Below are 15,290 nucleotides of genomic sequence, written 5' to 3'. Positions count from 1 at the left end.
ACATGGGAGAGAAGGACTCCTGGACTTTGTCCCAGCTGTGGCTGTTAGCAAGCATTTGTGGCTCTTTCTTTCAAAATGTGTGTGTGTGTGTGTGTGTGTGTGTGTGTGTGTGTGTGTGTGTGCATGTGCGTGTGTGTGAGAGAGAAAGAGAGAGAGGTTCAATGGCATTGTTTTACAAATATTTGTGTTTGGCGGCAAGCAGAAGAAAGGATTAGAGAGGAGAGACTCTTGATGGGTTCTTAAATCCAGTTTGTAAGGGGCTTTGATGGCTGTTCATAGTGATGTGGTTAGACTCATGTCGAAGACAGAAAAGAGGGAGGAAGGAAGATTGAGACAAGGAGACTAGGAGATGACCTTGAATCCAAGTGCAAATGAGAGAGACAATATCCTGATGAAGAAGCAGTGATGCTCGGAGGCCGAAAGGATTTGAAGGAGCTTCAGCAAGCGTTTCTGGACACAACTGAGTACAGTGAAACAAGAGCCAGTTAGGCCAATTCCGGCGATTCTGACCTATGTGTCCACAGGGGCCATTCTTTCCGTATAAATAATCCAGAAAGAGAAGTGTTTATGGTGAAGACCAGCAACAAGTCTCTTTTTTATTTGTATTTTATTTTGTACTACCTGACTTCATTTTTTTTTTAATATATAAAGAGAACCAACTTTATGTGTTCCATCAGTGTGGTTCCTAGAAGACAATTATACTTCCTACATTCTCCTACTATCCCACAATATCCCACTCCCCAAACCCCCAGCCCTGTTTCAAGTCTACTGATTTTCAGAGGTAGATGGGACAAGGAGGCAGTTAGATGGACTAGTCTGGAATTTGAGACCAGCACAGACGGAGAGCAAATTTTTTTTGCTTATTTTTTTCATCAGCAAACATACAAAGATACACACAGAGAGCCCATGGGCTGACTCGCTCCCAAAGGCTGATAAGGACAGAGCCGTGCCAGGCTGAAGGCAGGAGTAAGAACACCATGTAGGTTTCTCCCTCAGGTCACTGGAATCCCATGACTCTGCTTCCCAAAGTCTGCACTGGCCAGAGTTAGGTGTGGAGCCAGAGTTTCAGCCCAGTCATTCCCTTAGGGGATGCCGGATGTCTCAGGTCCTAGGCCAAACACCTGCCCCGGTGTACAAAAAAAAATGTGTTCCGTGCCTTTATGTCTGTTTCCCTGGTTGTCTCTAAGATTTGACAAATAAGTATATTCTTTCTTTCTTTTTTAAAATTAACCATAAGGTGAACATCAAATTCTAGGGTATGATAAATATGACAATTTGTATTTACCTGTTGCTTACTTTCAATCCTTCCGTGTGCTTAAACATAACATGGTTGGTTATAGCAGTACAGAAAATTATATAAGGTGCCTTTTCATGGAGACCCCCGATCTTGGGATTGAAGGAGAAAATGGAGAAAAGTTAACTCAGTTTACTTACTTTTTAGAATAAAAATCTCTTTTGAAGGCTTTTTCCCTGTATGCTGGTTATTTTTATTCTACAGACACACACACACACACACATCAGCAGATGCCTAATGCTTGTGAAGCAAATAATGACAACTTAAACATTTTGAACATTTAAAGTGTTTAAGTGATATTTAAAACATTTAAGACTCATTCTTTCAACTTGCATAAGGAATTAAAGAACTGAAATAATTTCCTTTGGAACCAAAAAATTAAAAAACATTAATATGCTTGTTGAAAATGCCAACACACAATTTATATTATAAAGAAACAACTGAAAAATAATAATGTCCTGTTTCTCCAGAAATTCACACATTTTGCCAATACCTATGCAATCTGTTAGAAGATCCCCTTATAAAGCATGAGATTTCTTACTAGAAAAAGAGGTTTTTGGACAGTGGTGGATTCATGTAGAAAATCACATCTTTCCCCCCCTACCCCCGTTTTAGGTTCCAAAACTCTTCAGCCATATTTAGGCAATGAATATAAAGAACATATTCTATTTCTTTTTTCCCAGAAACTGATGTGTTTACTCAGTGATGGACTCAGAGGAGCTTTTCAAATTAACTTCCATTTTTACAGCTCTCTATTCAGATCCCATGTGTGAATTTACTGTGGAGACTCACGCACGATGGAACCGACATCAACCGGCCCACTGCTGAACTACCTTGCTGTGGTGACCATAGCAACCCTTCGCTATGTGGTTCAGACCCAAGTTTCAGCACCTAGGTCAAACTTTTCAGCAGGAGCCAGGAAATGAATAAGTTCCAAAAAGGTCTTTGAGTGCAAACCATGCTTCAAAAAATAAAAACCGTTTCACTAAACATTTGGAGAACTTTTTCCATGAGTGGTCTGTGACATCAGGTTGTCTCCCTTGAACACATTGGTTCCCTTTTGTAAGAGTTTTCAAATAGTCATTGAATCGATGCTCAAGGTAGAAGTGCATGTAAAATTACAAATTCTAAAACCTTTTGGGCAACAGTTCCAATGAATAAAAGTAATATTTTAGTGACATGTTCTGAATTGTGATTGAGAGAATTCATCCAAGATTGAAGAAGGCCTACTGAAGACAGCCCTATTAAGATTCACTCTGAGTCAGGTACATCAATTCCCGGACCATGGGAAGTTGTTGCATCATCCTAAGCCTGGAGAGTTCAAGCAGATTAATATATATATATATATATACTTATATGTATATATATTCATATTTATAAAATTATCTGTACTAGCCAAAGTGACAGTTTTATTTGGCTCTGAACTTCTGTGAAAACACGTCTATTTTGCATTTTGCTCCTTTTTTCTTTAGGTTTAGTTTTCCCTGATCTTGCCATCTTCCTTAGAATGATTGCTTCCTGCACTAAAAGAGAAGTTTTCCTTGGCATTCAAACTAGACTCTCTTCCCATTCATATCACCATTTTTAAAGGCACATTTTTCTTCCCATGGTAAGAAACACTGTAAATAATTGAGGTGATCCATCAAGAGACCCGTTGTTGATCATGAAAAATTACACAATTCAGGAAAAGTCAATTAAAAACCACAAACTTCAGAACCTGTTGCTCAGTGAAGATTTATTGTTATAGAAGGCATCTCATACAAGATACAGGAAGGGGGTCAAAAACTGTTCCAAGTTCTATAAATGCAGTTAAAGCTTTGACAGGAAACTTGAGTATGATTTACACAGTATCAAAGTCTATTCGTTCTTTGAGATGGAGAGATTTTGTTTTTCTTTCTAACAGGAGATACCTACATTCTGAGGCTTTTTCCGGGAATCTTAGGAACAACACCCACTGTAGGTGGTCTTCCCTTTCAGCAGTTTTACATGAGACTCACTCTTTGGTTTTGCTCACACAAGGAAAGCCCACAAATCAGATGAGAGAAGTCAGGACATTTTCCTTTGCTGAACCAAATATCTGAAAAATTCAAACTACCTCGATAAAGATTCAAAAAGTCAGGTTTCTTTTTTTGTTATCTAGTTGCTTGCTTAAGAGACAATCAGCATTTTTAACAACCTGTAGTATATCTTACACAGCTACGTGCACTTTTTCATGTTAATAAATGACATAAAATGCTGCTTGAGTGACCAAGGGGACAGTGCCAATTCTCTGTCCTTTTCTTTCAGGGGATTTTTGTGATCAAAATTTCTCTCTCACAAAAGGACATCTATCCCGCAAAACTTCTCTTCATCTGTTTGTTTGCGGTTGCTAGCCCATCAGTGCTAAGTGTTAAACTCCATCCAAAGGTACAGGTAGGGGTGAGCAGGCCAGGGCACGAGTGACCTGCTTCCCTCTGAAATTAAACTGTCAAATAAAAAGGAGGCATCAGGCCCTTTTTAATAACAAAGAATGCAGTCAGATTTGGAATTCCAGCAGTGTTCTAGTGTTTTCTTCCTGAAGTGTGACATGAATGAATAAAAATACAAATAAACCTCAGCTAAACACGCCACGCTTTGACACCGTAGGGCTCAATATCAAATATGTCAAGCTCTAAAAAATACCCAAGAACAGTAAACTAGCCGAGCTGGGCTTACAGCAAGTGGGGATGGAGCTACGTCCCACTGACTTTAATCTAGCATTACGTTTGTTCAGTTCTGTTGAGACACTGCCACTTCAACTACCACGGACGACGGTATCTCATATTCACATAAATATTTGAATTTTGACCTCATAAAAAGTCCCCCGGGGTCTATAACACTTTATTCTGGTATAATCTGAAACAAATCCTTCCCTTTTAAAAATCAAACAGACCATGTTACCCACACAGCTGACTATTTACAAAGCACCCAATTAAATCCCACTTAATTCTCTCTAAAAATTCCATCTAACTGGTGGGTACAGTACTCCACACATTAAATGCATAATGTTCGCAAAGCCCTGATAGGTCAATCTAAGCGAGAAAACAACGCCTTCGCTTAAAAAGTCTTTAAAAAACTGCAAGGTTTTAAATAAACGAGACCGGAAAGCACAATAGAAGACAGATACATCTACTTTAATATTCACATGTAAAAGTTACACATCACAAGACACGGGACAGCAGCTTAGCAGTGACTAACATAACTCTAGTGAAAATCGGTTTTTTTATAAAAAAATAATCTAGATGCAGTCATCAGAATTTTTGGTCTAATGTTTGAAGATCGACTTTTAGCCCTGCTTAAAGGATTTGCCATTATGCCTTTTTTTCAATCTTTTCTCTCCCACTGTTGCCTATTAATATTCTTTGGAGGAAGGAAGGCAAAAAAAAAAAAAAAGTGTTCATTTCCAAGAGTCTGTCCTTTGGTAGCAAGCAGAGAACACTTTCCATTTCCAGGAGTTAAAGGATCTGTACAGACATGAAACACGTGACAGGAAGCCATCAGTGTAAAATGAAGAGTGATAGCATTTTTTTTTTTTTCACTTTGCAGACAGATTTTGTAAACTCCACGAGGTCCAGGCATTTCCCCATACCGTATGCAAAATCCTCCAGAATCCATTCGGACCTCGCTGAAGAAACAAAACACAAACACGTACTCAGGTTTTTCCACTATAAAACCTTAGGTTAAAAAGGAAAGAGCACCTGACAATGTGCATGTTCCACACGTATGCTTCAAACACAAAGACTTCAATCTAAGCAAATGGACTCAGAACGAATTTATTTTGTGATTAAATATCTCATGCAAGTCATGCAAGACCTCGATCTAGAACTGTTAATGGCGAGTCTACCACACGGGGTGAAACAAAAACGAATTAATAGCCAGGCCAAACAAACAAACAGAAAAAGACATTCGAGGTACAAAAGCTCTGCGGCTGGGCTGAAAAAATTATTTTCCAAAAGAAACAGTCCCATAGGTTTAAAAAAAAAACACACAACATAATATTTACAAAAAATATTTAATTAAAAATATCTTATAATTACAGTAGTCTATTAAAGCATATACTTTCTCACACTCATAGAACATCTCTATATATACAAGGTATGAAATGTCACTGGGTTATCTATACAATATGTAACATTCTTGCAGGGAAAAGGAAGTTCCTTGCCCGTTATAATCATCTATTTTAAACAATAGATGCAAAAAAAAATTATCTACAATGCTCTGGTATATTAGTAAAGCTTCACAACAAAAACTGAGCTCCTTGGTCACAAAGTAGGCTTCTAAAGTCGGGTTTACTCGAATCTTCTATTTATCAGTCCTGTCGTAACTTTAAGCTTCAAAGTTTAACTGCACCTCCAAAACACACAGAACTGTACAATTCACAGCGGTTATAAATGAAGAGACAAAAGAGAATACCAATGCAGAATGTATGTGAACGTGCAAAAAAAAAAAAAAAAAAAACAGAGAAAAAGGATGAAAGTTTTATTGTTTTTCCTTCCTCTCCCTCTCTCTTGGAATGACGAGTGAGAAGGTTTCTGGACGGGCTGACAAGGTTTGTCCTTTCTCGGTGGCTTTTCCACTAACTTCTGCTCTTCCCCCTCCCTCTGCGAGCGCCTGGCTCGGGCGCGGGCGGCCGCACACCTGTGGAAGAGGAATGAATAGAGGAGGGGTGTGTGAACCTTCCCGCTGCAGACTGACTGGCGCCACCGACCAAACTCAAGACATGCTTGATCAACAACCCCAAACAAACCAACCGCCGGCTCGGACAACACAGCCGAGGCCCCCGCGGCCGGGCCAGGCGCCGTGCAGGCAGCTGCGGGCGCCTGGCGCGCCCAGGGAGGCCGCCCCCCACGCCTTGGGCGGCTGTCAGCCTGCGCGGGGTCGGGGGAGGACCTGGGGCGGGGTGGGGGGGGACACTTTCCACGGACACGAGGGCGTCCTCGCTTGAGGAGAAGAGCAAGCAACAAGAGCCCGCCACAGCCTGGACTCTCCCTTCCTCGGCCCTCCCCACTTCTGAAGGCAAGTGCGGGCTCCCTGCTCGCTCTCCGGCTGGTGGGAAGAGAGAGGGCGCGCTGCCCCCCGACACTCCGCCGGCAAAGCCCCCGACCCCCCCCACCCCACGACTGCAAGCCCCCGGGGGGAGACTCCCTGAACCCCGGCCACTTGGGACGGACGCCCGCGCGCTCACCTGGACAGAGCGGCTCAGCGGCACAGAATGCTGTCGCCCTGCTTGTTCACCGCGCCGGCCTGCAACGGCAACCCAACAGCAAGGTAAGAGCTCAGCAGGCGCAGGCGGGCGAGCTCGCCACGGTCCCCGGTGGCATCCACGGAGAGCCAGCCTGGCGGCGCCCACGCCCCCCTCACCGCCCGCCTCGCGGGCTGCAGCACCCCCGGGGGTTTGGGGGGACCCTTCCCACGCCGGCGGGGACACTTGACAGCCCGCGACGCACACAGCACGGGGCCTGCCCCGCGCGTCCTCCCGGACCCGAGCTCGCCGAGCCCAGCCTGAGGCCGGTGGCCCTGGGGCGCCCGGAGGAGAAGAGGGAGGAGGTTGGCATCCTCGCGGACTCCAACCCCGAGGAGGAGGGGAGGGTGGGCATCCCGCGTCCCGCCCTCCCGGAGCGCCCCCAGCATCCCCGCAGGGCGCACACCCCCCGCTTCTCACCGGGTCAGTGTTGAGCGCTGTGAGCGGGGTCCGAGGCGGCGCGGCCGGACACGTCCCGGCCGGGTGGAGAGGTGGCGCGGGCGGCGGCGGCTGCCTCAGCAGAGCCGGGTGCGTCTCCAGCGCCAGCTGCAGGTCCAGGATGTAGTCGATAACGTGCTGCAGGATCTCCACTTTGCTGACTTTCTTGTTGGGCGGGATGGTGGGCACGAGCCTCCGCAGGCGGCTGTAGCAGTCGTTCATATCGCACTGCAGGCACAGCGCCGGCTCGTCGGCCGCCGCCTCGGCCGCCTTGCAACGCGCTGCCGCCGCTGCCGCCGCTGCGGCCGCCGAGCCGCCCAGGTTGTGGCCGTGCTCGGCCAGACAGCGCAGCGCCAGTTCCCCGCCGCCGCAACCCGACGGCGCCTTGCGGCCCGAGGGGCGCACGGGGCTCACCGCCTTCATCGCGTGCGCCCTGCGCCCTGCGCCCCGCGCCTGGAGCGAGTGGACCCGCTGGGGCGAGAGAGGCAGGCAGGCAAGGCAGGCAGGCAGGCAGGCTGGCTCCGGGCCCCGCCCGCGATCGCGCCCGGCTCCGCTCCCTTGGCTCCGGCTCCTGGTGTTCCCAAGCCCAGAAACGGACGGGAAGAGGGTCGCTCCGGATCTGGCGAGGGGAAATCTCTCAGCTCAGTGAGCGACACTCGGCCCGAACCAAAAAGGCAAGAAAAATGAAAAAAAAAAAAACCCACAAAAAATCAGCTGGGGGAAATGAAAGAGTAGCCCGCTCGCTCGGGCGCCTTACTCACTCCCTCTCCCGGCTCTGCCTTCCAGCCGGGGTAGGGAGGCGGTTCTTTTCAAGCAGCCGCACTCCCGGAACCCACTCCCCGAGCCGACTCCCGGAGCCGACCGCCGGCCGCGCCTCCCGCACTCCGCTCCGGCCCAGCCCGCCGCGCAGCTGCCTTTATAGTGCCGCGCGCTCGGGAGGCGGAGCCAGCGCGCGGGCCAGGGCGCACGGCAGCGCCCGCCGAGCCCAGCCGAGCCGGCCGCTGCGCGCGGGCGGAGACGCGGAGGGAGGCGGCGAGGGGCGGGCGGTGCTGGGCGGCGGGGAGGAGGGGAGCCGGGCACCCCGAGTGGCCAGCCAATCAGACGGGCAGTGCCACCTCGGGGTGGGGAGGATGCCGCCATGGCCAATGGGAAGGGCCCTCCATTCCGTCAACGCTGTGGGTCGCGGAGCGGAGAAAAGAGCCGGGTGGATGTCGGCTGGTCTGGGGTGTGTGTGTGTGTGTGTGTGGGTGTGGGTGTGTGTGTGTCCCCGAGGGGGAGGGAAAAGAGAGAAGTTCCTGCGAACAACTGCCGGAATGTGTGGCTGGCGTTCACTCCCCCTCTCCCCGTCGGAGCTGCTTGGGAGGGGGAAGCGCTGGGCCCCGCCCGGGGGACACCCTGACACTCCTACAGGAACTGCTCCTGGGGACCCTGTGCCAGCCCGCACCCCATCCCTGGGATTCCAGCGCCTTAAGAAACAGCCTCTGTTGGAGGCGGCGCGTTCGTTCTCTTCGGCATTTCGCCCCCTGTTTGATTATTCGCCTTTTCACAACTGCTGAAACCATAATGATGGAATGGAATGTGTAGCCTCTCTCTCTCTCTCTCTCTCTCTCTCTCTCTCTCTCTCTCTCTCTCCCTCTCCCTGTGTTTTAAGAGAACAGCTAAACCTCCGCAAAGGAAAAAGCAAGCAAGGAAAGGCATGTCGAATCGAATGCAAGCTTTTTTTTTCTTTTTAGTGAAGGGCTATATAAATAAACGTGGTGAGATTTTTCTTTTACTCATCAAGATGCAGAATCACTAAAGAAATGTAATTGCCGTGCGCGCAACACCAGAGCACATAGAGATTAAAAATGCATGGACACGGAGTATTTAAAATTCCACTATGACACATGATATTAATCCGTTGAATGTAAAATTCATACCCGTCCCTTCATTTAGGCCATTAACGCCCCGTTTCACGTATTGGTGCACCCCACTTCTAATACGACGATAGGAACCTTCAGCCCTATCACTGGTAACAAAGCATTTCAATTTTATACTTCCTGCTCCCTGGGCCCCACCCCGCAGAAAAGCTGTTTGATTCCAGGTGGGTTTTTGCGTTGGATTTGTGATGGAAACGCTGTCCTACCAGGACTCAAACCTGACAGTGAACTTTGGTGGGAACATTGTGCAGCTCCTGAGAAAACACACACACACACACACACACACACACACACACACACACACACTGCCCTTCAGCTGGGGCATGGACAGAGACACAGGCAAGATGAGGAGGGGGCTGGATTGATGCCGGCTTTGTCCCCTTTAGACAGGCTTGCAGGTGAAGCCACGTAAGCATTGTGTACTTGAGGTCTAACTGAGGGCCAGGCCCGTGGGCCTCATTTCTTCCTTTCTGCCTCCCTTCCCAGAGCTGAGATGCCTGCAACTGGCACGTGTTTTTGTGGTCATGTGGGCTCCCCATGCCTCTTGCATTACATCTCCCCAGAGCACATTCCTTTTTCCTGATGAAAGAGAGAGCAAGCCTTCCAGGCTGATTTCGCAGGTAGATGCTGCCTGCTCCCTTGCCCCAACCCTTACACGTTGCTGCCTCTAATTATTTGGAAACCGGTGACCTTCTCATTGACTTACGTGCACGCATCTAGATGGTCTCCTGACGCAAGTATCAAGAAGATCAGAGTTCCCAGAGCAGAAGCAAAGGCTTTCCTCTAAAGGTAGACACAACTTTCTTTTTAAATTATAAACACACGGAATAATGTGATGCTGACGCAGCAGTGAGAGGAAGTGCAGTAGTGGAAGCGTTGTGGAGCCATTCCTATCAGCACAGGTGCGAAGGATGAGTGTACAGATGTTTTATTCCATTGATTTTTTTCCCTCTTTCCTAGAGTTTAGAAACTGCTTCTGAATTAAAAAAAAAAAATCCGAGAGTTTTATCTGCCTGATAACATCTATGCTAACATACCTAAAACACACCCACACTTCAAAACTTTCCACATCCCGATTAACATTACATTTCGGTTTTAGGTATGTGGCACAAAAAAAAAATAATTATCCGAGGGAACTTCTGGACTTTGCTAAATCACAGGGTGCACACACACACACACACACACCCTAGGAGCGGCAGTTGCCAAAGGCCAAAGTTTCAGGTTTTATTGGAGGTGCTCTCTGTGACAGGTTTAGAGTTCATCTGAGTTACTGCAGGGGCGGGGGGTGGGGGGGGGCTGTGCAAAGGAATGGTCCTTGGCCAGGTGAGCAAGAACAACCCCCAGCCTGCTGCCACCGTGTGATCTCCAAATCTTGTCAGCAGAACGGAGACATTGCATCCTTCATTTTGAAGGTGGCAAAATAAAGTCTTTTTGAAAACATTAAAGTGCTAGCTAAAACACAATATGCAATGGGAAGAAGAGGTAGGGTCCTGGGCTTTCTGACCCTTGGAATCAGAATCCCAGAAGTTCTGGAGTACATGTTTTTGTGGACTCGGATGTGACGTCAGTGCTGAAGTCAGCAAACAGTCCTGGTACACAGGTGTAGGGTAGCAATAGCCAGATTGTGGCTAAAGCTTACAAGCTGCATTATATCTCCTGTGCAGAAAAGGAAATTGAGTTTTCCCCCTGACTCTCTTTTCTTTGACATTGATGTGCCTCAGTTGCACTTGGAAAAATACAATGGATTAGTCCAAAGCCAATGGCTCTGAAAGTGCCAAACAATGTTTTCCTCAATAGTAGAACATTCACAGGGGAATTGCCGGGAAACCCTGGTGACCAGATTCCGATATGTGCCTCTCCTCCAACAAAGAGATCTTCAGCCTCCCTCAGGATGCATTCTAGATGCAAATCAGACCCATGCTCAATTGCTGACACCCAGGCTGTTAGAATTCACAGTCACCCTGTGTTTACACGAAGCAAGGGTAACCGAGCGTATTGTGCTATTCAGCCCAGTGCCTTTTTAGGACTTCATATTTCTTTCTCCAGGGCCTGGCAGGAAGCTGTGTGGGCTCAGACACACAGAGAAACATCAGCGTTCCCATGTCTTGATCACTCTCTAGATGGACGTGGTCTCTGAAGGAGACAGGAGGAATCCCTGTGTGCTGTGTGGCAGGCATGTGCCTTGCTCCAACAGCAAATTGGGCAATGTGACAATTCAAGCTCAAGGCTGCGTTTATCAGCTATGGAGCGTAACAAACTTACTTGTGCTACCCTTGGACTGCTGATAGCAGTCCCGGAAACAGTGATAACCTCTTGGTCTGCTGGGACGTTGACGAGGTTTGTCGGAAGAGGATGTTGTATATGGAACACGGTGGGGCACAGGTGACTGTCATAAAGGCCTTACTTCAGGGGTTTTAAAAGGTAGTCTGTTTAAGTAAGAAGTAGATGGCCTTTGAGAAGCACTGAGGTGGGTCTGACAATGGGAAGAACACTGCAGCATTTGTTTTTACTTTAGGGGATCGAAGGAGCATGCTCTCTGGGCTCAGACACCTGCACCTGAGACTCCAATTTGGCTTCTGCACTTAACTCATGATGCTTAGATTCTTGCACCTTTTATTATGAAACAAGGATACAAGTTGTATCTACTTTATAAGATGTTCAAGCACAGTCACGGTTCACTATACCTAGAGAAAGGTGCCATTCAGCAAACGGTGGTAGTTATGGAGGCATCACAGTGTGCACCCATGCAAGCCTAGGTGCCGTAAGTAGGTCAGTCTCTCCACAAGGGCATTCCTCCCTGTCTGGGTCAAGAGACCTGTTAAACACCAGCTGTGTGAGGCTGGTGCCTGGGTGATACAAAATATCATTGTTTTATGTTTGTTCAAAAAGTAAATGCTAAAATAATGATGAAAAATGTGGTACACAAAATATGTAAACCAGCAATGTTACCACTAATCCAGCAGTTAGGTACTATATATATAATGGTGTGTGTTATACTTTTATCTTTCAAAATACTGGGCGGTGCGGTAGGTGGATTTATACCAGCCTCACATACACACGGGAGCAATGCATTACACTAAGACTTTATGATGCTACTAGGGAGCGGGAATTTTTCAGCTCCATTATCTTCTTATAGGACCACTGTTGAAGATGTGATGTGTTGATAATCAAAATGTTGCTATGAGGTGCTTCACTGTGTGTAATATGCAATCTATACAGTCCAATCGTACACATTCCGAAAACTTGGAAATAGATTTAAAGCATCATGTAGATTTTTCACAAACTTTTTGAAGACCCCCTCATGTGTAAGAAATTGTAACAATTTCTTAGAATAGTGTCTGGCACATACTAAGTGGGCAAATAGCATTCACATCTACTATAATTTTAGCAGGTGTTCTTCTCGAGTCTTTGATTTATTGTTTTCATTCACTTCATCTTTCCTGGGAGCAGATTTTTATTTTGATGATGTCCGATTTACCAATTTGTGCCTTTATGAGTCATTCTTTTGGTCCTGGATCTAAGAAAACTTTCGTAATACGTGGTAATAACAGCTTTCTCCTGCGTGGGTTTTATCATTTTTAGGTTGAGTCCGTTTCATGATATGCAATCTGAGTGATTTTACTGAGTGAGATGCCGAGAAGGACCCTGAGCTTGGTTTAAGCCTCTGCTGTTGTCATCTCAAAAGTCTTAGGAATTGTTGAACAGGAACTGCATGTTCATTTTTCACATTGGAATGCACACACGATGCAGCCGTTCCTTGCTGTCCGGGATGTGCATCATCTGTGGTCCCTTTTGCGGTTACTTTTCTACATGGTACATGATGTGCAGATAATGTTTTTGCATCTATAGATCCAACTGTACCGGCACCCTTGTTAAACCTCTCCCAATTGTGTTGCCTTTACACCTTTGTCAATAATGTGTTGTGCATGCGTGTACATCTGTTTCTGGCCACTGGTCTCTGGCTTCTGGCTTCTGTTCCGTTGGTCTATTTTTCTATTTTTACACCACAACCACATTGCCTCAATTACTCTAAATGAGGAGATTCCTTGGAGCAAACACTCATCATTTCACATTCAGGATTATCATTTTTTTCTCATCCCCAGTGTTTCCCAAAGGAAGAAGAATAAGCAGTCTAACAGGATTAAATGGATTCTCCCACTTCCTGAGCAAGGTGCACATATTTCCAGTGGGTACCAGATTTTGGCTTGTTAAATGCTATGTCTCAATCTGAGTAAGTCTAACTTGTCCACCTGCCAGGAGGCGGGATTCACAAGGGGTGGAGTGAAGAATAACTGCCCAGATGAAAGGCAGTAAACAATAAGACATTATATAATTATGCATGCTGCTTACTCCTCAGTGTCCACTGGTATCTGTGCCATTACCCAAAGCATGTACACTAGGCAAAATGGCCAGAAAGTTGCCAAGGAGATCATGTTCCGACTAGCTCCTTATAGTCTCTTAGTAGAAAACAGAACTGTGACTTCAAAATCTATCCAATCAATTCTCATGTTCCTGTATTTGTTTTATTTTCCCCTTTGTGGACAGTGCCGCGAATGAAATCCTCACTGAGACTCGTTGTCTTTCTAGCATACATTGTTGATAGTCTGTGAGTCTTTGAATTATCTGCTGAAGGGGTCTTGATTCTATTTCTTCTAAAGACAATCCAAAATAATTCCAAAATACAGAAAAAGCATAATGAAGTGTATTTTAACACCTACACAAAATTTGCTAAACAGTGAATTGCTTCACATCTTTGAACCGAATAACGAGTAGAAATTTGTTAACAGCAAATTTGCTTTCAGTTAGAGAAAAGACTTTTCTTTTTTTTGATGATATCTAGGTCATCATTCCTAAGAATTGATACAATGCTTAAGAAATGGTTGCACATTTTCCCCAAAGGTACATTTTTGAGAAATTTCAGTAACTCCCCCCACACCTGTAGTTGGGTTTGGGTGGGCCAATGACTTGAGGAGAACATCTGTTTGTACCTGCAGTGGGAGATGCACAGGCCGGAAACTCACTTGTTAGTGAAATAATTAAATCAGCACACTTTTTTTTTTTCACTAGCAAAATGTGCTAGAAGCACTGAAGGAATTAACAATAAAAAATTAAAAAGGATTGGGTTAACTTTTAACTTTATCAATGTTGATACTCCTATATTAAAATAGTCCAGTTTTAAACAAAATTATCTCTTTAGAAGGGATTACAGGCAGAAGCATTTTCCCTTGAATAGAATTAGATCAAATGTGTCGTCTTTAAAGACTAAAAGACTTAAATGAAATATCACTTCTTAGAAGATAATGGATAGATAAAAGTTTGGTAGAGTACTGAGTATAACTTCATTTGATGGAACCACGTTGACCGCTTTGAAAACATTTTGTTCATTAAGTTAGTATGCCTGATTCTTTGTTTACATTCTTCTCTCTCTTTTTCTTTTAAAAAAGATTTATTTAATGTATTGGAAAGGCAAAGTTAACAGAGAGAAAGAGAGAGAGAGGCAAAGACAAAGAGACCTTTCGATCATTTGCCCATTCCCCAAATGGCTATACCGGTCAGGGCTGGGTCACTCCAAAGCCGGAGTCAGGAGCTCCCTCAAGGTCTCCCATGCAGGTGCAGGGGTCTAAGCACTTGGTAGTTTTCTACTGCCTTGTCAGGTACATACACAGGGAGCTGAGTTGGAAGTGGAGCACCAGGCGGTAACTTTACCTGATATGTTGTAACACTGACCCCTGTCTGCATCATTTTCTAAATTAGATGTTATCAGGGAAAATGAGACAATTGTAAGAATCGCAGAAATACAGCATGGATGCTCATCAAGGCTTGTGGGCTTGAGACTGGAGTTTTGTGATGTCAAAGTAGTTTGTTGAACATACTTTCATTGTTGGCTATCAAATGATTCTTTCACAGGCATCTACAAGCTGTCATACATAAAAATAAGGTTTTCAGTTCTTCGAACTTTTCTTTTCAAGCCTGTACTGATCACCACAGTGTAATTCAGTGGCAAAAATCTCCTGTGCTATCAGGAAAAACGTAAGCGAGGAATAAGTCAAAAGAAAAACAGGCTCTACCGCTTTTTCTGGGAGATTCAGATGCTCAGCGACTTTATTAAATGGTCAACTACTGTATTATGTAAATATAAAGGCTTTTTTTACAATGAATTTATAAACAGTCGTTAAAACACATCACTAATATAACTTGTCCATGTTGGCCAACCTTGTGTGTGATTAGTTTTCAACATGTTGAGACACTAGTTTTACAATTCAGATGATCAGAAACATCTTACTTTCAAGTGCTTATTTACTTATAAGTTTTGACACTGAAACGAGGATAGTACCAGAATCCTTTTCCTCCATCCCCTCAGAACATGTTGGTGAGCCCC

At 45.5% G+C, this 15,290-nt stretch overlaps 1 protein-coding gene across 1 annotated transcript; it reads right to left on the bottom strand.

The window, feature by feature from the left end:
- Positions 1–4,849: 4,849 nt before the first annotated feature.
- Positions 4,850–7,440, bottom strand: ID4 (inhibitor of DNA binding 4, HLH protein). Its single transcript, XM_040967678.1, has 3 exons — positions 6,975–7,440; positions 6,498–6,556; positions 4,850–5,950 (listed from the first exon to the last, which is right to left on the bottom strand). The coding sequence occupies exons 1-2, from the start codon at positions 7,413–7,415 to the stop codon at positions 6,512–6,514; spliced, it is 486 nt and encodes a 161-aa protein (XP_040823612.1). The 5' UTR covers positions 7,416–7,440; the 3' UTR covers positions 4,850–5,950; positions 6,498–6,511.
- Positions 7,441–15,290: the final 7,850 nt, after the last annotated feature.

This window comes from Ochotona curzoniae, unplaced genomic scaffold, assembly GCF_017591425.1.
Source record: "Ochotona curzoniae isolate NIBS_2020 unplaced genomic scaffold, NIBS_Ocur_1.0 scaffold_461, whole genome shotgun sequence".
NCBI lineage: Eukaryota > Metazoa > Chordata > Mammalia > Lagomorpha > Ochotonidae > Ochotona > Ochotona curzoniae.
Note: the sequence above shows the minus strand (reverse complement) of the source record. Positions and strands in the feature narration are given on the sequence as shown.

What these genes read in the sequence shown, in the direction of transcription:
- ID4 (XM_040967678.1), bottom strand. Translation starts at nt 7,415, where the DNA reads ATGAAGGCGGTGAGCCCCGTGCGCCCCTCGGGCCGCAAGGCGCCGTCG. An exon ending in CAGCGCTCAACACTGACCCG is followed by an intron (nt 6,557 to 6,974) that starts GTGAGAAGCGGG and finishes TTGCCGTTGCAG; the next exon opens with GCCGGCGCGGTGAACAAGCA.